Source organism: Pteronotus mesoamericanus, unplaced genomic scaffold (genome assembly GCF_021234165.1).
Source record: "Pteronotus mesoamericanus isolate MK-2021 breed Mesoamerican mustached bat unplaced genomic scaffold, CSHL_Meso_final contig_101, whole genome shotgun sequence".
Taxonomy (NCBI): Eukaryota; Metazoa; Chordata; class Mammalia; order Chiroptera; family Mormoopidae; genus Pteronotus; species Pteronotus mesoamericanus.
The window spans coordinates 16,375,255-16,400,037 of NW_026555001.1; the positions used below are offsets into that span (position 1 = coordinate 16,375,255).

General features: G+C 40.2%; 1 protein-coding gene across 2 annotated transcripts in view; it reads left to right on the plus strand.

The window, feature by feature from the left end:
• ASXL2 (ASXL transcriptional regulator 2) overlaps positions 1–23,040 on the plus strand; it is a 106,052-nt gene extending 83,012 nt beyond the window's left edge. For both annotated transcript variants that reach the window (XM_054568910.1, XM_054568917.1), the window contains exons 9-12: positions 4,075–4,171; positions 8,943–9,048; positions 11,903–12,620; positions 16,569–23,040. In XM_054568910.1, coding sequence (XP_054424885.1) covers positions 4,075–4,171; positions 8,943–9,048; positions 11,903–12,620; positions 16,569–19,043 — 3,396 coding nt within the window. In that variant the 3' untranslated portion in view covers positions 19,044–23,040. The remainder of the gene's footprint in view (positions 1–4,074; positions 4,172–8,942; positions 9,049–11,902; positions 12,621–16,568) is intronic.
• Positions 23,041–24,783: the final 1,743 nt, after the last annotated feature.

Here is a 24,783-nt window from a genome sequence, read left to right on the forward strand (position 1 = left end):
TACCAGTTCCTGCTCTAGAGACAGGAAAATGACGTTGACCCAGATAGATTTAGAAAATAAATGAGTTAAGAGCTCCTCAATCCCCAGGATGTCCAAGTAGTTACCTAAATATTCTTCAAAATACTTTTACTGACTTCAGACTTACATTTAGGTTTTTAATCCATCTAGAATTTTTTTTGAATTGCCCTGAAATTTGGGTTCAACTTTATTTTCTAGTGAATGGATAGCCAGTCATTACAATGCTATATATGTAACCATCTTTATCTTATATTTTGAAATACCATCTTCGTTATATGTTCTATATATTTATATGCAATGTTTATTTTTTTTAAGCTTTTACTTATTTTTAGAGAAGAGAAGGGTGTGAGGAAGAGGGGGAGAGAAACATCAGTGTTTGGTTGCCTCTTGAGTGCCCCGCTACTGGGGACCTGGCCTGCAGCCTAGGCATGTGCCCTGACCGGGAATCGAACCGGTTATCCTTTGATTTGTAGGCTGGTGTTCAGTCTACTGAGCCACACCAGCCAGGGTATGTGCAGTATGTATTTTACAGGTACAGTTAAAAAGGCAATTTCCACCTCTTAATTTTTTAATTATTTTTTTCATGTGAACATTAACATCATTTTATGTATAAAAAATCTGTGTAAGGGGCCCTGGCTGGGAATCTCAGTTGGTTAGAGCATCAGAGCACTAGGCCAAGGTTGGGGGTTTGATCTCTAGATGGGGCACAAAGAGGCAACCAGTGAATACATAAATGAGTAGAACAACAAATTGATATATCTCTCTGTCCATCGCTCCAAATGGAGTAGACCAAAAGGTGTGGGTTCATTTCACAGTGAGAGCACATACTCAGGTTGTGGGTTCGATCCTAGTCATGGTGTATCCAGGAAGGCAACCAGTCAATGTCTCTCTCTCTCCTTCCTCTGTATATGTATCTCCCCCCTTTTCTCTCTCTAAAAGCAATGAAAAAATATCCTCAGGTGAGGATTAAAACAAAAACAAAAACTTTCCCATGGAAATAAAAGCACTAGTTCAACTTTAGTATATTCACCTTTACCAGAATTGCTTATAGAAGCTTTATTGAGTAGGAGGAAACAAAGCATATATACAAATAAGAAATTGGTAAATTAATTGAGATTCATTATACGATAAAATAATATGCAAGTAGAATTCCAGGCAAGATGGTGACATAGGTAGGCATGGTCCACCTCTTTGCACAACAGCATGGAAATTACAACTAAAATATAGGACAACTATCACTCAGAACCATCAGAAATTGAGTTGAATGGAAATCTGACATCCATTTAATTATGGAATTAAAGAAACTACATCTATCCAGTCTGGTAGGAGGGGTGCAGGCGTGAACAGACTGGTCCCTCACCCATATGTGGTGGATAAAATTTTGGGAGGGATATCATGGGAACGAGGAGTCCTAGCTGCACACCAGGCTCCCCAGCCCAGGGTTCCAGTGCCAGGAAGGGAAGTCCCCACAATTTCTGCCTACAAAAACTAGAAGGGATTTAGTTGGTGGAAGAAACTGCTGGAACCCCAAGGAGTTCCTCTTAACTGAACATGGACTTGCCTGCTCAGACTCACTCCCTCTGAGCTCCAGCACCAGGGTAGCAGCTTGAAAGACACCAGTGGCGTACAGGGAGGAACTGAAGTAACTGGTATCCAGACAAGAATAAGCCATTGACCCATTTCCAAACCCTGTCCCCACAGAGCCTGCACACTGGTGCCTTTTCTGAGACTCCATCAACCTGGCTAATACTGTTTGACCTACCTCAGAGATCCCCAGAGACTTCGCCCCACTCAGATTATGGGCCCACCCAAGATGCTTTTCCATATGAATAGATGGATGGTCTTGGCTCAGGCTTTATAACTTTCTCAATCCTATCAAATGAATAGCAGCCAGCCTAGATTCACAGTTTAGCTTCACCTGGGAATCTTCAAGCCCAGCACAAGTAGCTGCCATCTCAGATTGCTTTTAGGTCAGGCAGGATGGACCCAGGCAAAACACAGGTGGGGTCTGACCTTGGTCCGCATATCCAGTGCACAACTACACAGCACTACCACCTATCCCTGCACAGCTGTTCCTCCACAGAGGGCAGAGATTGGTAGTATGTGATCACAGCCAATCCGTGCAGTTGGCCTGAGTAAATACCTTCCACTGATCTGCTAACAGCAACCAAAGCTCAACTACAAGAAGAGAGTGTACTTAGCCCACACCAAAGGCACACCTCGAGTACCCAGCATGGGTGATATGGGAGGCTGTGCCACTGTACCCTGCAGGACACCTACTACATTAGGCCACATACCAAGACACTGAGTTAAAGCAGCTCTAGCTAATACATAGAAACAAACACAGGGAGGCTGCTAAAATGAAGAGACAAAGAAACATGGCAGAAATGAAAGAACAGATTAAAAAAACTTCAGAAAAAGAACTGAACAAAATAGAGATAAGCAATCTGTCAGCTGCAGAGTTCAAAACACTGGTTATAAGGATGCTCAAGGAACCTAGTGAGGACCTCAAAAGCATAAAAAAGACCCAGTCAGAAATAGATACACTAATTGAAAGAAAGAATAATTTACAGGGAAACAACAGTAGAATGGATGAAGCTGAGAATCAAATCAATGATATGAAACATAAGGAAGCAAAAAACAACCCTTCAGAACAACAAGAAGGACAAAGAATAAAAAAATAATAATATAAGCAGCCTCTGGGACAATTTCAAGAGGTCCAATATTCATATCATTGGGGTGCAGAAAGAGGAAAAAAAAAGTAAGAAATTAGAAATATATTAGAAAAAATAATGCAAGGAAACTTCCCTACTTTGGTGAAGGAAATAGACATGGAAAAGCCCAGGAAGCAGAGAGGGTCCCAATTAGGATGGATGCAAAGAGACCCACTCTAAGACACATCCTGATTAAAATGCCAAAGGTTAAAAAATAAAGACATGATTTTAAAAGCAGCAAGAGAAAAGCAGTTAGTTACCTACAGGAGAGTTCCATAAGACTGTCAGCTGATTTCTCAGAAGAAACTTTGCAGGCAAGAAGGGACTGGCAGTAAGTATTCAAAGTCATTAAATGCAGAGACCTACAGCCAAGATTGCTGTAGCTAGCAAAGATACAATTTAGAATAGAAGGCAGATAAAGAGAGCTTCCCAGACAAGAAGAAACTAAAGTAGTTCATCATCACGAAACCATTATTACATGAAATGTTAAGGGGACTTATTTCAGAAAAAGATCAAAACTGTGAAAACAATAAAATGGCAATAAATACATATCTATCAACAGTTGAATCTAAAAATCAAACTCAGCGAACAGGATCAGAGACAGAATTATGAATATGCAGAGTGTTTGGATGGTTGCCCAACGTGGGGGGGGTGGGGGGGTGGGAGAATGGGTGAAGAAGATGTGAGGGGATTAAGAAGTATAAATAGGTAGTCTCAGAATAGCCATGAGGATGTAAAGTACAATATAGGAAATGGAGTAGCCAAAGAACTTCTACTCATGACCGATGGCCATGAATAATGATGTGTGTATTGCCTGAGGGAGTAGGGGGTGCTGAGTGGAGGAGGGGCAAAGGGGAAAAATTAGGGCAACTGGAATAGCATAATCAATAAAATAGAATTTTAAAAAAGAAAGAATACACAAGTATTACAAAGGTGTTAACACTATGCTAGTTGATTTGGAGAGATTTCCACACGTATTACATGAACCAGGTAAAATTTAGAGCCGTTTTTGTAACTTGGCCTTAGTTTTATAAAATAAATAATCTCTCAGAACAAAAACTTTTAAATACCTATTTATGTATCTGCAGATGAATTTGTGAGTGTAGTCAATGGGGAATGATTTATAAAGGAGAGGAAGAAGGGAAAAGAGGTACAAAAGGAAAGAAATATTTTAGAAAAAAAGATTATTACAGAGAAATGTCCATAACAAGCAGCATGGCATGATATAGTCAAGTTTTTTTATAAAACTGAATGTACATTCTTTTCTAAAAAGAAAGTCAAATTTGCACATGATACGTTTCTCTGTCTTTGTGAGCTTTCCTTGGCTTATTTTTTGACCCAGGTTGGTCCAGATGGTCTGATGAAGTTAAATAGCTCAGCCCTTAACAATGAGTTCTTCACTTCAGCAGCCCAAGGCTGGAAGGAAAGACTCTCAGAAGGTAAGTGTTCTACCAATGTCTCCTAGCATGTGTATGCACTTGGAGCTACTGTGAGGGCAGTACTGGAACCTCTGCGCCTCAGTAGGTAGGTATTTGAACAATTTTGGAAGGCAATGCATAAGATGTTACTCTGGGGTAGAACTACCTATCTTTTATGAAATATATTGTTAGGCTTTTTATCTGGAGCCTGTGTAACCTGGTTTGGCTCCAACAATGTTTCTTTTAAGGATTAAAAGCCAGCTGGGAAACTAAAAAGTACATATGTTTAGACCCTATTCCTAAAGATTCTAATTCAGTAATCTAGGTTAATTCCTAGGAATTAAAATTTTAATAAGCTCCTAAAAGTAAAGTACAGAATTAGAGTCAATGTTATGAATTATAGTTTGGTAAGCAGGGAGATAATCTCTTTATTACTGCCTAACCTCAATAAAACTAACAGTAAAAAGAACTTTTTAAAAAACAGCTGATTTAAAACCCGTTTATATACTGTAAAACTGACCCATTGGAAGTGTACCGTTCATTGACAGAACATTTTAATTCAGATTGCAGCTGAGACTTGCTGACTGTGGTCACTGGTTTGCCATTTTTTGATTTGCAGATATTATACCAACCTTGCATCCCTGGAATAAATCCCACTTGATTGTGGCATATGATCTTTTTATGTATTACTGCATTCCGTTTCCTAATGTTTTGTTGAGGATTCTAGCATCTATGTTCACCAGGGATATTGACCTATAATTTTCTTTCTTTGTAGTGTCTTTATCTGGTTTTGGGAATAGGATAATGCTGGCTTTGTAAAATGAGTTTGGGATCCTTCCCTCCTCTTGAACTTTTTGGAATAGTTTAAGGACAGGTGTTGGGTCTTTGAATGTTTGAGAAAATTGACCTGTGAGGCCATCTGGTTCAGGACTTTTGTTTGTTGGGAGATTTTTGATTACTGCTTCAATTTCATTAGTTGTAACCTGTCTATTCAGAATCTCTGATTCTTCCTGATTCAGTTTTAGAAGATTCTGTTTCTAGGAATTTATCCATTTTGTCCAGATTGTCCCATTTGTTGGCATGTAGTTGCTTGTAATATTTTCTAACAATTTTTCATATTTCTTTGGAGTCAGATTTCTCTTTGATTTTATTTGAGTTTTCTTTTTTTCCCCTTGATGAGTCTTTATAAAGTTTTGCCACTTCATTTAGCTTTATTCTCTGGAGGTATCTCCTATTCTTTCATTTGGGGCATGTTTCTTTGTGTCCCCACTTTGTCTACCTCTTTGTGTATTTTTTCTGTTTATAAGGTAAATCTACTATGACTACAGTCTTGGTACGGTTGCCTTATGTAGGATGTGTCCTGTGTGATCCAGTGTAGTCTCCTTGATGACCTGGGCTGGGTCCTCCAGAAATGTCCCCCTGTATGCGTTATGTGGGCCCTCCTGTTGTGAGTCTTGATTACTATTGGCCCATTTGTGTGTGGGGTTGACTCTCAGGCTAGCCGACTGAGGATCAACCCTGCCCAGAGCTGTGAGCTGCTATGAAGGTGCTGACCACATGAAGTGAAATTTACCTCAGCAGGATCTGGTGCCTGCTGAGATCTCCCTTTGTATATGTTGCTTGTGAAACTAATTGGATCCTGCTGTGATGTTGTCTGAAGCTGACCACTGGGTGTAGTGGTTCTGGGGCCTTTTGTGAGAGACCCTAGTGCTGGCCAGTGTCAGATGTTGCCCATGACTGGCCCTCGGCAACCTGTTTGGAGCTACATTGTGATCCACAGTTTGTGGCTGCCTTTGCTGGGCCTAGGTGAGCACAGGAAGGGCCAGGCTGCACACCAAGGCTGGCTTTTACCAGCACCAGACTCAGGTGCAGGTCAGCAAAGGTCTCGAGGTACCCTGAGATCTCTATCTTAATGCCTCCACCTACCAGCTGCCTGTTAAGCTCAGTCACTGAAAGAGCCTCTGGTAGTACCTGAGTTGCATGAGATAGGTTCTCAGTCACAAGGTGGGGGTGAGTCATGTTCACCAAGATATACCAAGTCTAGCTGCCACCTGCTGGGTGCTCATACCCTTTGTGCTGGGGCATTGTCTCAGGGAGTCATCAGGGCAAGGCCAACAGAGTTTATGAGGCCCAAACAGCCCAAGATTTGGCTGTGTGAAGGGTCGAGGGCTCTGCACCCATCAGGCATGCGGGGGGGAAATAGCCCCTGTCCTAGACCATATAACTCGGTCTGCCCAAGATTCTTCTGGGAGGCTGAACTCAGCAGGGAAGCATGGCCAGGAGTCAGGAAGGCGGGGCTCGTGGGTCTCTTGTGAGGGGGAGGTGCTGGTCAGGATGGGGGAAGGTCAGGGGAGTGGCCCTCACCTCAGAGCTACACAACTCAGTCTCTCCCACATTCTGCCGGACTTTGGCAAGTTGGAGCCACCAAGAGTTGGGGCAGGGGGTGGGGGGCGGTTAGCAGATTTCCTATGAAGGGGAAGTGCCAGTCACGTTCATAGGAAAGTGGAGAGAATGGCCCCCACCTCAAAGTCACACAACTCAGTCACTGACACCCCCTGAATCTGCCCAGACCTCTGCACTCTGGACTGGGCAGCTGATTTCTCACAGGGTACAAGCTTTTCAGGGTGGCGTGAGATAGCCCAGAGGCTCTTGCTTTCCAGGCTGATGCCAGATGGAGGGAACTGCTCCAATTAAGAAGAATGGCTTCTGCGGTATGGGAGAATGTCTCAGCACAGGTATTGTGGTCGCTGTTCCTTTGCCTCCCTAGAGCCACAAACCCCAGTCTCTCCTCATGTGACTTTAGTCCATTCTACCGTCCCTCTGCCAGGAACCCAGGATAATGGCTGCAAATGAGATTTTGTGTGTTGGCCCTTTAAGCAGACTTCTCTCTCCTTGGTGGACAGAATTCCCACTGATTTTCACACCCAGATGTTAGGGGGGTGCCTCTTCCTGGCTCTGGCTCTTTGGGCTGGGGAGCCCGACTTGGGGTTGAGACCCCATGCTTTTAAGGGGGGATCTGCAGGTGAGATAGCCCTGTGGAAAGTAAGCTGCCTCCCATGGGAGGAGAGCCAGCTCTTTTTGCATCTCTGCCCTTCCTGCCGGTCTTGATATGGCTGCTTCTGCATATCCTTGGTCATAAGACTTCTCTTCATCTGGTTATACAGGTTGGTTGCTGTGTTTTAGTTGTAATTCCAGTTTGGGATTACAGTCTGGGAGATTAGTGTACCTTCTTCCACCTACTCCTCCATCTTTGGATCTCCCTCCCTTTTCTTCCTTGTTCCCCCAAGAGATCCTAATATCCAGCCATTGTTAAAACCACTAGCTATATTAAAAGAAATGTGAAAAGCTTTAGAATAAATACATTTATTAAGGAGAACATTAAGAATGCTATTCATTACATACTCTTTGTCAGATCCATTGGCAATTAAGTTAATTGACCAGCTAATTAATATGTATATTGTTCACTGAAATTATTGACTTTTCCCTTTTAATGTTTTCCTTTTTTAGAACAGTTTCTGTGTAGAAGGTATCCCTCACTGATTACTTTGGTTCTTTCTTTCTTAAAGATTTCCATGAGCAGAGATCCTTTTTTTCTGAAAGAATCAAAATCACAATAGCACTTTAACATACTTATTACCAGTGCCTTTCTTGAAGAATAATTTGATAAAGGATCTATGACTTCCAACTCCCCACTTTTAAAGTAGGTATTATTAATAATAATGCCTTGATTATTATCAGTGTTGTCTTTTTTTCATGAGCAGTCACTGCTATACCTATAGTCATGTGATAATATTTTTTGAGCAGTAAAACTGAAAACTGTATACATCTGAACAGAGTTCAATGCATAAAATACTTTTATTCCTCTTTCGGTTATATACAGTAGACTCAACAAAAGACCACAAATTCTGGGTTGGATTCTGACAGCGAAATTCCTCTTTTCCTCCTCATGCTCAGGACTGTGATTTCCACAGTTTTCTAAAACTTTTCCTTTCCTTCTTCTTACTCCCAGGAGGTTTTAAACTTCACGTCTTCCATTTCTACCTCTAATCCCCCAGTGTCTGGGTATTAGAGTGTAAAGGGAATGGCCTTGCCGAGCCACAAGTTTGAAGATGGTCGACCAGGCATATTGGCTGTTTTCTGCTGATGGACTGGAAAGGATTGAGGTTGTTGGTAGTGTATGCAAATAAATGGCATATTCAGTGCAGCTGGGTCTTTGGCATGTTACCTGTCATGTTGCTAGGACATCAGACTGGTACAATTAGAAAACCAACAACTCCAAAGTAACTTTCTGCCTTTTTGCTTGAATCTTAAATACTTCTAATCAGGGCCACAACTGTTCGTTATGCAGTTAGAGATAAAAGGCCTAAAGCACAAGTTCTCTCAGAGAAACATAACTTTAAAGTAATAAAATGCCCAGTGACATTATTTACTGAAAGCTCATGAGTATTTTTCCAGTGGACAGCAGTTACAATTCAAGGTTAATATTAAAAGAAATCTGTAGGGACTGTGATGTTTGGAGCAGGAGGGAGGGAGGTACTACAGGGAAAGCCCAAGAAAGAGGCCCAGTTGACCTCAGCCATGTATAGAAAACTACATGGGATGTGCAAGTATTTTTATTTCACCTATTGGCATTTAGGTACTCCTGTACAGTGAGGAATTTGGGCAAATTTATATTGCTTTCACAGGATGGTATTCTGACTCCTTTATGAGTCTTTCATGATTTACAAATAGTTAAAAGTTGCAGTGTATTTCTATTGAATATCTTTTTCTTTTTTGGGGGGGTACATTATAGGTGAATTTACACCTGAGATGCAGGTGAGAATTCGACAAGAGATTGAGAAGGAGAAAAAAGTAGAGCCATGGAAAGAACAATTCTTTGAAAGCTACTATGGCCAGAGGTAATACCAAGATAGAGTCTGTTAATTCCTATATGCCATATGGTACTTCATCTTATCTTTCCAGAAAATCTAGTCCTCACTTTCCCTCTATTTTTTCACCAATTCCTCTTTACCAAGAAAATGTTTTCTCTGTGAATCTCAAGTGCATAAAGTTGGATTAATCATAATCTTTAGCTCTTAAAACATTACCATTGGATTTTAATTATCTTGAATTTGAGTCTCTTTCTTTGAATAGATTGGCTTTTCTTTCAGTAACTGTAAAATATAAGACTACTGAAGTTTTGTATATTTCTTACAGTAGTTAATTTTAAATACCTCGATGTAATAACATCCAGAATCACTAAGGAGTCTTAAGAATCCTGTAATAAGGACTGTTATATCAAATGTTTAATTAAACAGCCTCTCCTCTTTAAAAGGCACCCATGGAGATATACGAGGTCTGTCCAGAAGGTATCCAGCCATGTAATATGAAAAATAGAGACATTTATTGAAGAAGATACAAGATACAAGAAACATTGTACATAGGACAATGACGCCTCAGTCCCCTTCAATATAGGCACCTTGGGACTTCACACAGTTCTCCCAATCGCCATCAGCTGCCCCGTCGTATTTTCCTGATATCTGATCGACAGTCTGAAATCTCTTCCCTTTCAAAGGTGATTTTAGTTTTGGGAAAAGCCAGGAGTTGCAGGGCACCAAATCTGGGCTGTAGGGGGGCTGCGTCACCTGGGTGATTTGATGTTTTGCTAAAAAACTCTGCACGAGACATGATGCTTGAGTGGGCATGTTGTCATGATGTAGCTGCCAGTCACCAGCTGCCCATAGCTGCAGCCTTCTAAAATATCCCCAATAATTTCTAGCCAGAGGAGTGTTCAGGTTTAATGCAAAATTTGATGCAGATTCATTGCTCTACTTGCTCAGTAATTTTGAATGTGACAGCCACATAGTACACGTGCTTACACAACGGCAGTCTGCCACCCCCACTAACTGGTAGGTACAGTGAAGTAATCATTTGTCACACGTGTGCATTCCAGGCTACTCTCCTTGGCTGCGAGGTTACATTGATGTTGTGCGAAACGTTCTTATATTAACAGTGGCTGGACTTTTTCCGGACAGATCTCGTATATCTGAAACAAGATATAAATCCTGTTCTCAAGGGGCTGTGGTCTAAATCATTTCTTTTCTAATAAAAAAGTCAAATGAAGGCTTAATGGGGGACATTTAAATAGGTAACAGTGGAGTTGTATTGTTTGAAATAGGATTGAACACGCAGAGTCCTGCTTGTTTGTTAGCCTCCTTTCATTCCTCTGCATGCCTAATGGCAGCCCTTTAAGAAGACTCCATAACCACAGCTTGAGAACTATTGCCTCTCTTCCTTATCTCCAAGTAGTGTTCATTGTCCCTTTCATGGTCCTTTAGGAAATGATCCCTATTCAGGTTAACAGTCTCATATACTAATTTTTTTATATTCTTGGTGTGAGCTGAGCTCTTACACAGAAATGATGGTGTGTATACATTTAAACCATTATACATATCAGGTATTCGATAAGTATTTTTCATTTTCTCCACATAAAGCATTACAGTAATTGTTGTACCCTTCAGTTTTCAGCCCTTTTTTTCAGCTTTTATAGAAGGAATTTTGTAAATTAAATTAAATTTATTTAGAGAGAGGGGAAGGGAGGGAGAAAGAGAGGGAGAGAAAAATTGATGTGCAAGAGAAACATCAATTGGTTGCCTCTTGCATGTGCCCCAACTGGGGACCTGGCCTGCAACTCAGGCATGTGCCCTGACCAGGAATTGAACCAGCAACCTTTTGCTTTGACAGATGATGCCTAACCCACTGAGCCACTCCAGTCAGGGCTAGAAGGAATGTTTTTGATTCTGTTCAGTTTTGTCCTTGTCCATTTCATCTCAGAGATTTGATGTTTATTATTTGAAGTAACCAAAGAGGGCTCCCTTGTTTTTGCCTGCTAAACAGTATTCTAGAATGCATAGGCCAGAAAAGGAACCTATAGGCTGGGAATGGAACCCAGCTCTCCCAAGTGGGAGGCGAGAATTCTATTACTGAACCACCAGTGCTTCCTATTAAACAGTATTCTAAAACATTAGGAGGAGTCTCTAGTGACCACTACAGAGTAGCCTAACTCTTAGGCCACACTATGAAAGTCCCAATTGGTCTTCACTTCTAGGATAGCTCAGAGATACTGGATCTCAGAATTACAAAGCTAACCAAGGAAAATTTAAATAGGCTTTCCAAAACTCAGTTATAATTCTCAACCTCTGGAAAACGTTGACAGCCAACTTTCCCACTATCCCTTCAGAGTCTCTTACTTATTTTTGAGCTAGTCTTTCTACAGGACTGCAGATCGCAGTTAATCATAGTCCAGACCCATGATAACAGCATGCGTGGGTCTCGGCCTTCTTTCACTTCCCTTGTGGGTAGTCTGTGATGCATGTCTCTAGACAGTCTGGCCCCTTTATAACAGGAAGTAATAATAATTAACATCATTGAATTTTATCATGGTTGAGCTACTGGTATAAGTACTTGCATTAACTTAGTTAATTATCATAGCAACACTATGGAATGATTAACCTCAGTGCACATTTGGAGAAACAGATACAGAAGGCTAGTCACTTACTTAATATCACATGGATAGTCAGTATCAGAGCCATGATTTGAATCCAGGCACTCTGGCTCCAGAACCTTCACTAATAGTAATAATGAAGATACTATATGAAGAATACCTACTATGCGTTAGTTTCCTCTAGGCATTGACATATACCATTATCTCATAATGCTTTAAATAACATGGGCAATTTCTCAAATAGAATATTTCTTTTCTTCACCTTTTAGTTCTGGCCTGAGCCTTGAGGATTCAAAGAAATTGACAGCTTCACCCAGCGATCCCAAAGTAAGGAAAATTCCAGCTGAGCAACCAAACTCCTTACTTCCTTCAGAGTCCTCTCCTATCAGTATCATCCCTGTAATCCCCCAGGTAGAGTCTAAAGAAGAAATAGTGCATATGCCATCACCCATCAGAACAGAAGAGCACGAAAGCCAAGATAAGGTGCAGCCAAACTCTAAATCCACAGAGCCCCTCCTTTCCTCTGCTGGCTATCCAAATGAGCTTAGCAGCGTTCTTCCCATCAAGTGCCCAAAGGATGAGGATGTCTTGGAACAGAAGCCAGTTGCCTCTGCTGAACAGGAATCTGAGAAAGAGAATCATCTCACTACAGCTTCTAATTTTAATAAAAATGAAAGTCAAGAAGCCGTAGTTAAGTCTCCAAGCAAGCCCAAGAGTCCTGGAGTGGAGAAATCAATAATGAAGCCCATAATAGAAGCAAGTCCACAGGAGACCATTATGAAAGAGCCTTCATCAACTCTAGTTGATCACAGCCCAGAAAGCCTCAAGAGGAAATCTTCTCTCACCCAAGAAGAGGCCCCTGTGAGCTGGGAGAAAAGGCCACGTGTCACTGAGAATCGCCAGCACCAGCAGCCATTTCAGATCTCTCCACAGCCCTTTCTCAATAGAGGCGACAGGATCCAAGTGCGGAAAGTACCACCTCTCAAGGTAAGAGAATGGGAAGAACTTAAAGAGAGAGATGGTCTGAACACTAAGTTTTTGGTCATACCTACCAAATTTCAAGTAATTTGTACTATTTCTTAATGCAGAAGCAGTTTTATGTATGTATGTGATATACCTGTAACAGTGGTCTTACATGAATAAAATTATTAATAGCCATTTAGAACTGCATTCCTACATATCTTTGTTGGTGTTTCAATAAGTAAGGTATGTGGATATCTCATCTAAACCACCTCCACCCTTCCCCCTGCTGGCTACTCTTGTTTCTTTCTTACGGAAATAAGTATAATGATAAACATGAGGCCATTGGCGTGATTAAGAGATCATATATTTGTACCAAGTGCCATGATATTTAAGTGTACCTTCGCCTTTTTCTTACTGCCATAACTGATTTAATGTTGTGTGGATCTAGAGCTACCTTTAGTTCCGTCCTTTTAAAGGGAAGGTGTGTGTCTACCACAAGTCATCACTGGTTACTTGAAGGACATTGGTAAGATGAAATAGTCTTGTTAAGCTCTCCTGCTTAGGATATGTCAACAATTTCCATTTTAACCTTGTGTTGCTGTGTGTCACATCTTCCAAATTCCTACAGCAATTTCTCTACCTCAGTATATAAAAGACTGCATCTAGTCAGTAGTGTACATTTGAAAACCCAAACACATTTTTACTTTTGATCTAAAGGTTTATTTATTAATACTTGGGTTTGTGCTTACTATCAGTTTGCAGTTCTTTCATTTAATTACTAATTTCTTAATACTTTTTTATTAATAGTATTTATTAATACCATTGTGTCTGATGAGCCCACACACTGGGTATTCATTCACATTAGGATATAAGTAGAAAAATAAGCCATATGGAAATACTCCCCTTTCCCCCCTTTTTGAATTTAACTTAGGCGAATCAAAGTTAGTTCTATCAGGAAATATCCTTTGGAAACATTAAGTTACTAGTACTTGACCCGTTTTATGCAGTATGTGACTCCTATTTTTCATTTTGCTTATTAATAGCATGGTGTTCTATGTAGCTTTTTATTTTTAAGGTTTATGGTTTCAGTACTTAGGAATCTCTCCTTATTTATTGATAATTTTCTACCATAAACATACTGTCATGATTTGCCAGATGTTCTGATTTATATGATGATTGTTTTTACTATTCTTATAAAAATATTAGAAACCTTTATTTAATGAATGTCAATCAGAACTAATCTGCAGACCTGAGAAATGAGCTACAGTTTAGGTTTTATTTTATTTAAATGATACTTGGTAAGATCTCTCATTTTTATTTCCTCACCTGTAAAGAGGCTGATTTACATGATAGTCTGCTAATCCGAAGAGGCCCAACCCTGAAAACTTAAACCCATTGTGACCAAGTTAACACTATTTAGTTTTTTTCCTTTTACTTTCTTCTCCTTCCTCATCCTCCCCCCAAAAAGTCTTTTCTACCAAAAGTTTCTTTTGTAAGTATAATTTTACCTTAGATTCTATGTCAAATCCTGCTTTCTGAGACAAGGCTTAAATTAATTTATAATGAGACAATATCTTTTAAACAATTTAAGTAGAAAAGCAAAATTTGAATTTTATGACAAATGTTATATACATGTATATGTATAAAATATATGTGCTTATGTATGTTATACATGAATAGCTAAAATATAATGTGTACAAATACATATATATGTATATGTATGGAGAGAGAGAGAGAGAGATGGAAAATTCCAACACACATTGTAATTTTTCCATTCAGTGTATGTTTCAAAAGAAAAATCTTAATTCCTTTTTTCTACCAGGATAGGGTTTCTCAGTAAAATTACTAATAAGTGCCTACACAACTTTGAGTGGGTTTGTACTTGGAAAGTTTTAAGGTCTGATTTACTCCACATAAACAGGTAATAGGGCGGTTTACATAAATAACTGAAAATTGTTTTAATAGGTATTAAAACTTTTCATTTTAACTACTTTTAATTGTCATTATTCAACATGTTATTAATGATTTTCAGTCATTATGGTAGATATCATTTATTGTGTTGGGTATATTGTTACTCAAGATTATTCTAATGCACGGTTGTTCGTCCCTGTGTAGAGTTCTCCTAAATAGCTGTGATTTTATTTTTTTGTATTTAATTTTTTAGTTTCATCTTATTTTCCCTGTATTAGTGACTGTGTCTAGATGATATTGCCAAGGGATGACAGTTGCTTCTTTCTTACTGTGGACAGCTTCTAAAATACTGTGGGCAATTACATGTAAAATACATTCAGCTTTAAGAGAGATTAGGTATATCTCATGATGTCAAATATATGGATTTTGTGATAAATGCCACAGAATCTCACAGCTTTACCATCTGAAATAACAGAGAATCAGTTTTTTAGGTCTGCAGACCTTTTGAGAAATGGGTACTGCAAATAATGAACAATCTTTACTGACTTTATTATTCTTAATTTTAAGTGAGTTCCAGAAACATAACATGCATATTCTTAAAGCTTAGTGGCTTAATTTTTTTTCTTTTGAGTTATATGCCCTAGAACATCTATAACAGTTATTTGTTCCTTTAAACTCTATCAACCACTAGAAGCGTCTGGACCTTGATGCATTCTAATCAATTCCAGTAGCTCTCAAAGTATTTTTCAAACAGGAGTGAGTTTCCTTTCACATACGGTATTTTTCATATGTCTTAATTTTTTTTTAAGATTTTATTTATTTATTTTTAGAGAGAGAGAGAGGGAGAGAAACATCAATGTGTGGTTGTCTCTTGTGTGCCCCACACTGGGTACCAGGTCTGCAATGCAGGCATGTGCCCTGACTGGGAATGGAACTGGCAATCTTTTGGTTCGCAGGTCCAGCACTCAGTCGGCTGAGCCATATTGGCCAGGGCTATATGTCTTAATTTTTAACTAGTTTATTGGTATAATGATTCTCTTTAAATTGTAAGGTTATAAGATTTGGTTTTTAAGATTTCTTTTTTAATTAAAATTTTTCAGTTACAGCTTATATTCTATATCATTTTCTATTAGTTTCAGATGTACACCATGGTAGCTAGGTAATCATATACTTTACAGAATGTTCTTCCTGGATATTTCCAGTACCCAACTGACACCATACATAGTTATTAATCATATTATTGTTTTTATTTCTTGTGCTGTACCTTATATATACCATGACTATTTTGTAACTACCAGTTTGTACTTCTCAATCCTTTTACTTTTTTCACCCATTCTCCCCACCCTCTCCCAGATAAGATATTTTATGATGGGAAAATCGGTAGTTTCAACCCTGATGATTCATCAGAACCTCACAAGATGCTTTTAAGATAAGCAGTTCCTCCTCTGGGGGCTCAAATATGCAAATTTTTGGGTAGGACTCAGAGCATGTGTATTTTTCAAAAACCCCACAGTTGAGGTATAGTGCCAGCCAGAGATGAGAATGACTGGTAAATATTATATACATTACATACATACTCCCACGTGAATAGGCAGAGGGGGCGCGCACAGAATAGAACAGAGCAAGACTTTTTCCTGGGACCTTGGTAGTAAAGCTAAAAAGCAGTAAAAGGCAGTTGTGTTTTATGCTACTTCATTCTTTCTGTTTCTTCCTTCACATGCACATTTGAAAATGCAGAGACCGTAGAAAGGTTTTATATTTTAAATGATAAGCAATTGTGAGTAGTCGCGACATTAAGAGAGAGTTGAGAAGCATGGGGATTTGAGGTGGTGGGAGTGGGCATTGAGGGAGGGAAGAGTCTTTGGTATCAGAAGAGGAGGTGGAAGGACCCTAGAAACAAAATTGTGTGGCTGTCTGCATGATTTGGTCTCTCAGCAGAGACCTCCCAGTTTTGTCACGGGTGTTGTAGGGTTCGTCCTACTCTAAAATGTGTCAATGAAGTTTTGTTGTTGTTGTAATGAAAACTAAGCTCTTGGTTTTTTTCCCCCCTACTTCTTTCAGATCCCGGTCTCCAGAATCTCCCCCATGCTGTTTCCTACATCGCAGGTCTCTCCCAGGGCTCGTTTTCCAGTCTCCATCACTAGTCCTAACAGAACAGGAGCCAGAACTCTTGCAGACATCAAAGCAAAAGCCCAGCTGGTCAAAGCACAGAGGGCAGCAGCTGCTGCTGCAGCCGCAGCTGCTGCAGCCGCCTCAGTTGGAGGGACCATTCCAGGGCCTGGCCCAGGGGGTGGACAAGGTCCGGGAGAGGGTGGTGAAAGGAAAACTGCTAGAGGAGGGAGTCCAGACTCAGACAGAGTCAGAGAAACTGGAAAGGGCCCCACACTGGAACTGGCAGGAACTGGAAGCCGGGGAGGTACGAGAGAGCTTTTACCCTGTGGTTCAGAGACTCAGCCCCAATCTGAGACCAAGATCCCAGGCCAGGCACAGCCTCATAGTGTTTCTGGAGCACAACTACAGCAGACCCCCTCAGTGCCTCCAACATCTGCCATCAGCGGAGCATGCACAAGTGTCCCATCACCAGCTCACACTAATGCACCCCAACCAGCTTTAGGGAAACTGAATAATGAGAAACTGAATGCCACCAGGGCAGCAGCCACAGTGGCCTCTCCTAGCCAGCCCCAAGGGCCCAGTCATTGCAGGCAGGAGAAAGTACCTTCTGCTCCAACAGGTCCTCTTCTAATCTCAGGTGCCTCACCTGTTCACTTTGCAGCTGATGGCACAGTTGAGCCCAAAGTAGGTTCTAGTAAGAACACACCAAACTCTTCAGCCTCAGCAGAGACAACTGCCAGGGCTTCAGTGGATATGACTTCCTCCCCTTTAACATCTTTATTAATAGCAGCCACTTTAGAAAAACTTTCTATACCCCAGGTCAGTGTAACCGTAGCACCTACTGGGTCAGTTCCATCCTCGAGCACTTTGCCAGCAGCATCTAGCCTTAAACCTCCAGGGACTTCTTCAAATATGAATGGACCCATTTCACGGCCAAGCTCCAGTATCCCTGCTAATAATCCTTTGGTCACTCAGCTGCTCCAGGGCAAAGATGTTCCCATGGAGCAAATTCTGCCTAAACCACTCACCAAAGTTGAAATGAAAACTGTTCCACTGACTCCAAAAGAGGAAATAGGGATGGGAGCGCCCATAGGCATCAACATGACAGAAAACAGCACCAGAGAGGAAGTTCATGAGAGGCCTTCCCATCCAGCTATCCAGCAACTGGGTAAAACCTTGCAAAATAAGCATCTCTCCCAGGTCCCCAGACCCCTTCAGCTCTTTTCAGGTAAGGATCTAAGAGACTCGAGCATTGACACACACCAAGAAGGACTAAGTAAAGCAACCCAAGATCAGATCCTTCAGACTCTCATCCAAAGTGTTCATATTCAGAGGCAGAATGTTCTCTCATTTGTGCAGCCCTCCCAGTTCAACTTAACTCACTCAGGTTTCCAGTTAGAAGACATCTCCACAAGCCAGCGGTTCATGCTGGGTTTTGCTGGCAGAAGGACTTTGAAGCCTGCAATGGCAGGTCACTACTTACTTAACATTTCCACCTATGGCCGGGGCTCAGAGAGCTTTAGAAGGACCCATTCAGTAAACCCTGAAGACCGTTTTTGTTTAAGTAGCCCCACTGAGGCCTTGAAAATGGGATATCCAGACTGTAAAAATGCGACAGGAGATAGTAGCAGCGGCAAAGAAGAAGATACCGATGAGGAAAGTACTGGTGATGAGCAAGAATCTGTCATGGTGAAAAAGGAGGACATGGCTTCCCAGAGTTCTGGCAAGTGTGAAGCAAGTTCAGGACCCCCCAGTAGAGAAATCCTACCCACTGATGGTTTAGCTAAAAATAATGTGAAGGCAGAGACACCAGTGCAGGAGCAAACCACTATAGGCAAGGAGAATTATCTGTTCACTAGAGGCCAAACATTCGATGAAAAGACCCTCACCAGAGATTTTATTCAAGCAGCACAGAAGAAAATGGCTCATACAGTGAGAGGTAAGACGATGCATAGCAGCCCTGAGCTCTTCAATTCCACTGCTCTTCCTCCACCTGCAAACAGCCCCACCCATCAGCCTCTCCTCCTCCCACCGCTGCAAACTCCAAAGCTCTATGGGAGCCCTACACAGAGTGGGCCGAACTACAGAGGCATGATCAATGTCTCCACCTCATCTGACATGGACCATAACTCTGCTGTACCGGGGATGCCTGACTGTAGCCAGGTGTCTAGCAACGTAAATGATGTCATGTCCTTCTCAGTAACTGTCACTACCATCCCTGCCAGCCAAGCTATGAATCCCAGCAGCCATGGCCAGACCATTCCTGTTCAGGCATTTCCTGAAGAGAACAGCATAGAGGACACGCCTTCAAAATGCTACTGCCGATTGAAAGCCATGATCATGTGCAAGGGGTGTGGAGCTTTCTGCCACGATGATTGCATTGGCCCCTCTAAACTGTGCGTCTCTTGCCTTGTTGTTCGGTAGAGACTAGAGAGAGAACACACTGTAAAGGAGGCTGGAAGGGAAGGGTTGATGAGGTGTTTTTTGTGTTCTTTTGAAATCACAGATATAAGTGGACTTCAGTTGTCAAAAGACAAATGTTAATCAGGAATACAGAGTGCAGATCTTACATTTTAGAGGAAGAGCACCTTGTATAGTAAGTCGAAGTCAAGCAAGGCTTTGTGTATTTGTGACAAGTTTGCACTTACAAAATCATGTACATAAGTCACATTTTGTTTTAACAATTTTTTTCCAAGTGTTTAGGTAATAATGTATTACTTTGAATTCAAATTTATGTTCTACTTCATATGACTCTGAGAAAAGTTTAATGCCATGCATGGTGAAGGGAAGCTTGTCTCCCTTCTGTACTTTCCTAAGAGGCTAGGAAGAGGAAGGAATGAGCGAATGGTATGGAGAAATCACCGTTCACACTGACTATATCTGCCTGTAGGCTTTATGTGGATTACTTGGCCTTTGAAGAATATTGATTCAGGGTTTAACTCAGTTCCTGTACCTTAGATGCAGTGTTCCCAAGTTCAGGTTTTTGATAAGGTATTGATTTCACATCTAGTACTTCAAACTGAAAGTTCTGACTTGGTTCTTGGCTTCCATGAGCTAATACTATTGCCAAGCACTCCTCATGCAATTTGTGTGTCCCTGCTGTTCCTGATCCCACCACCCTGTTCTCAGATAGTGAATATGGTCCATGAAGGGTATGCCTCTCTGGCTCCTCCTGGTACCATAGCCTGGGCAGGGCAACAGTTCCAGCAGTAGTCAGATTAGTCAGGGGAGCTTACAAGTAGGTTTGAAATACTAGTATAAAATTAACGGGAAAGTGTTAGTGATAGGGTGATTGGAACTATGTGTTTTGTTGTGCAAGGGGAGTAAAGGTGCAGAAACTGAACATAAAGGAATTTGGGAAAGGATTTTAATATTAGAAATAAGGTAGCCTCTTCTCGCTCAGCCCATTACCTAATGTTTTATAGTCAGCTGTTGCTGCAGGTAGAAAAGCTCATTGATGCCGCAGTTGTCCATTCTGTTAAATCTGTTTTGACCTGTCAGGCATCTGAGGAGTATGGAGTAATCTTATGTTACTTTGAAGACATGTATGCACAAACATACACAGTACAAGTCAGACTCTTTTCCAGTCTTAGAAGTATGTCCCCTGTTTGGGATTACTACTGTCTATGCACTAGAAATTTCTAATGTAAAGGGGCTTCAGTGAATGGCTAAGGGAACATCTAGAAAGGAGAAAATTGCCTCCGAAGCTTTGTTGTTTGTTCTTGTTACTCTCCTTTTTTGTTGTGTTTTTAAGCCTGTATCTAGTGACTAAAGAATTTTTGAGTACATATGTTTAGGTCATGGTTATAAGAACATTAAGTCTACAGTTTACCAGAGTTTGATATTATTAAACAATCGGGTATTGTCAGTGTGCATCATTTTACATATTGATTTCAAGTGTGTAAAGTAAAAATACTACTGTAACCTAGTACAGTTGTAATTGTACTTAATATTCAGGATGTGATATTTACAACATGCAGAACAATGTAAATTTGTTAAGTCACATTCCAGGTTAGGAGAAAGTAGGCAGTAATAATCTTTGCTTTGCCCTCTCCTCTCTGCCCTCCGTGTTACTTGCAGTACTTTCAAACTCCTTTCAAATAAGAAACTCATTACTTCACTTTTTCTTTTTTCTTCTTCTCCTGTGTTTTTGGTGGCCCAAGGCAAATAGAGAGTTAATATCTCTATTCGTGTTTCAGCCAAGACAATATGATGTCCTTCTAAGTTTCTTTTTGGTCCAGCACACACATAGCTAAGAGAAACGGAAGCTGCAGGGATACGGGGATAAGGTTTTTCCCCAGCCAGGAACCAGTAAGAAACAGAAACCATGGTTCTGTTCCCAAACTTTCAGTGCCCTGGGTAACTGGGGGAGAGGCGCTGGTTAGAACTTCCCACGCTCAGCTTCTGCACTCCCCACTTCAGTGGCGGGACTGAGGGCTGGTCTGCGTGCTGGAAGTTGTTGAGGGTTATCGAAATGACCACATGCTAAACAATTACCAATTTGGGTTGATTAAAGTGGCATTTCTTCTTTGCACCTTTCCTGAAATAGAAAGTTTTTCCTCTGTGGTTCCCTTAAGCTGAGGATGGATAGCCTAAGCAGGAAAGGAGGAAAGGCATCAGGGATTTTCAAGTTCATTTAGAGGGCAAACCATATTGTGCCTGTTCATCTTAACCCAGGCTCTTGCAGATGGTCGTAAGATTTACTGTTCACCAGATTTTCATAAGAATTAATACAATACCCAGCTAATAAAATACTTGGGTTTGTGAATGCCCCTAAAATTGTCAGCTAGGTACACTGCCTCAGTATTGACCAAATGAGAGAATAGTTAGGTTCTCTCAGGTTGGTGGTAAATTGAATGCAATCCATTTGTCAGTTTGTTTCAGAACAGTGGTTTCAAGTGGAAAGCCACTAGCTGAACAGGAAGAAAAAATTACAAACTGGCTCTTTTTGAAAATAGGGCAGAAGGAATAAGAATCATTGAAAGTGTGGTACTCCAGTACCATTAAAGCAATGTTTATCTTAAATTTTCAGAATTACTTGTACTATTCAATTCAGTCTAGTAAGTGCTAAGCTTATTTTTATGGTACTGAGTTGCACTGACTGCTTCCAGTCACTAGCCCAGTGTCACGCCTCATGCTGAGGCCTCGGGGTGTGCCTCAGATGCCTCCCCTGCAGGTTGCTGCCGCCGCTGGGAGGCCGGGTAACAGCACATCGTCTCCGTGTCGCTCGTGACTGTTGTGTGTTGCCTAGTAGAGAAGGCTTCCTGAATCTTAAATCTCAAAGAATTTTGACTAAAATTCTCCATCCAGTTAAATAGAAAATAAAGCCAAATGACCTGGAGTTGTTTGCTCTGCCTTTATTCCTTAACTCCTGTGCTCAAGATACTGAAGCTGTCTGGTATCCAATGGGACATTTTAAAGAGTAAGGTCTGACTAGCGTGTCATTTTTCTTGGGGTAGGGGAAGCATACTTTTATGGGCACACAGATGTAGTAGTTTTTGGAAATTATTTAAATAGCCAAAGGTCGACCTCATTGCCTTCCAGGTGAAGGTGTAAATTCATACATACTAATGACCTGACAGTCATCATCCTAATTGCTTATTATTGCCATTCTCTGCCTTAGAGCCCTTTAAAAAACTCCTGGGTGAAATGATTTGTTGTAATGAGGGGGTCTTCTCTGGTCATTACACTGCTATTTATTTCTAGAACACATGTCAGTGAGCAGTGCCAGGGCGGTTTTACTCTGTCACCTAGAGTTTCACTTCATGACAAGAAGGGGAAAGTCTCCCCGTTGCGTTACAACAATGTGCTAAGTACAAAACTTGGCCAAGGGTAGTTTTCAGCTCAATTTATAGAATAGTCCAAAGAGACTGAGAAACATGTTGATGGGCAGGGACCTTTCCTACCATGTTTCAATACCTACATACCTGTTGAAAGAAAACAATAGGTAAAACATTTCCTAAAGTTTAAGAGCTTCATAGATTCTTGGTTACTTTATTTTTATTAATGCTTTACATTTGATACAACTATTAAAGATCAATTTTAAAAATAGCTTTCCAGTAATATATTTTAAGTAATATATATTTTAATATCTATGTAAAAAGTGACAGTGGAAGACTTTGAATTTCTCATATATGGTCTGTTTAACGTAGGACCTCACTGTTAAGGCACAAATGATTTCAGAGGAAGTTGCTCTAAAGATACTCAGACTTTTTCCGAAAAATGCAATAAGGGGGATAGTTTTGGAGTTTATTTTTTATTTTAAAGGAAAATTGACTTATTTACCACAAGCTATTATTTTTCCTTCTGGCTGTAAGGTTTGTACAGACTGGTTTGGTAAATGCTAAACTTTTGTGTGTCTTGTTGCCTTTTTAAAGGAATTGTTAACGTTGGAATTGAGGGTATGTACAGAGAAGTTGGTGTCAACACCATTTAAAAAGTCATATTTTTTCACAAATATAGAAAAATCATTTTGCATAAGAATTTTAAGTATTTGCAATAAATATATGTATATAGATTGTATGTATTCATATATTCTTATTTTTCATTTTATTAAGTAAAAGATAATTAAAGTGAAAATAAAAACCTTGGAGTTTTTGGTGAATCTTGAGATCTGACATCTAAAAGTGGTGTGGGTAAGGGTCCCCAAGTTGTTGCCTTACATTACTGTTGGAAGATTACTGCAGGTTGTGTAGAACGGAGTAAAATGGGTAATCTGGTGATAAATCAGGGTAATGTATTTCTTTCAGAACTATAGTAAAAATACTAAATTCTCTTAATCTGTCCATCTGTTTTCACCCTTAAACTATTCTTGTCTCCTAACCACCTAATGTCACTGGGAAAGTCAGACCAAAAAACAAAGGACAGGTGCATTTTTTTTTGGTGGTTTAATATGCTCATTGTTTGCTTCTAAAAGAACGGTAAGAAAGTATCTCAGGGGAAAATAGGTTTTTCTTTCTCCACACTGGTTAATAATTCATTAACAGACATTTACTGCCAACACTTTCCAGGCCAAGGGATGTGTAAAGAAATATTCTCACAAAGGTCATAGAATACTTTGTTCTATTTCCCAATTTTTCTCCAAGAAATTAATTTCATAGTTTTATATTCCTGAGTGATCTGGAGAAGTAGAAGAGCTAGGTGAACTTGGATTTTGATCTCATGTTAGGAAGGGCATTTATAAAAATGAGCACTGAGCCAGATGTTAGGAGACATTAACTGCCCATAGCCCTATAATCTGGGACCCTGATGTCCAAGAGAGGTAATTTTGTGGTTGTAAATACTTGGTTTTAGAATATGCTTGAAGAAGCAAACATACCTAGATGGTCATTGGAAATAAAGATATGTAGCCCACCCTTTAACAATGAATAACATAGATTTATTTGATAACCTGAAAGAGAATAAGGTCAGAATTTCAAGAATGTTATCTTAAATGACCCATGAAACTGATGATTGTAGTTTACTAGTTCACCCCAAAGTTGCTTACCTGTGGTTATTTTCACCGATAAAAAGCATATTTTGGAAATTAATATGGATACATAGATGCCTTTTTTTTTTTTAAGGCAGCCTTACTATTTTTCAGAAATTGAAATTTCAGACATTGGGGTTGCCCAAAGACATTGAAGATAGTTTAGCTGTCAGAACAAAAGCAAAAGAACAGAACTAAATCTTTACTGAAAATACACTGTTTGTGAAGAAAATGTTTTAAGTCTCAGGGAACATATGCATTCTCATAATTCCCATAGGTGATAGGAATGAAGGTGAAATATTTAAATGTGTGTGAACCACAATGACCATTTACAAAGACACCTCCCCTACCCCATTTCTAGTACATATTTATCATTATTTAAATGGGCCTTCTACCTCACTGGAAGTAAAACTTTTAATTCAGGTAATGATGTAGGAGCCTAAAGTTATAGTTGGTCTGCAGTTGAGTGTGAGAGCAATATACCAGAACACAGCTTCAACTTGAATTCCCAACTTTATGACATCACAGTCTTAGAAACGTGTTCATTGCTTTTGAGAGTACTTGACCACAAGTGGTCTTCAGAAATCAGATTTTGCATAATGTTTCTAGCTCTTTTTGTGTACAAAGCATGTTACTTACTAATTCATAATACTTATTGAACACCTTCTTGTGCTAAGCACTGCTGAAGTTCTGGTT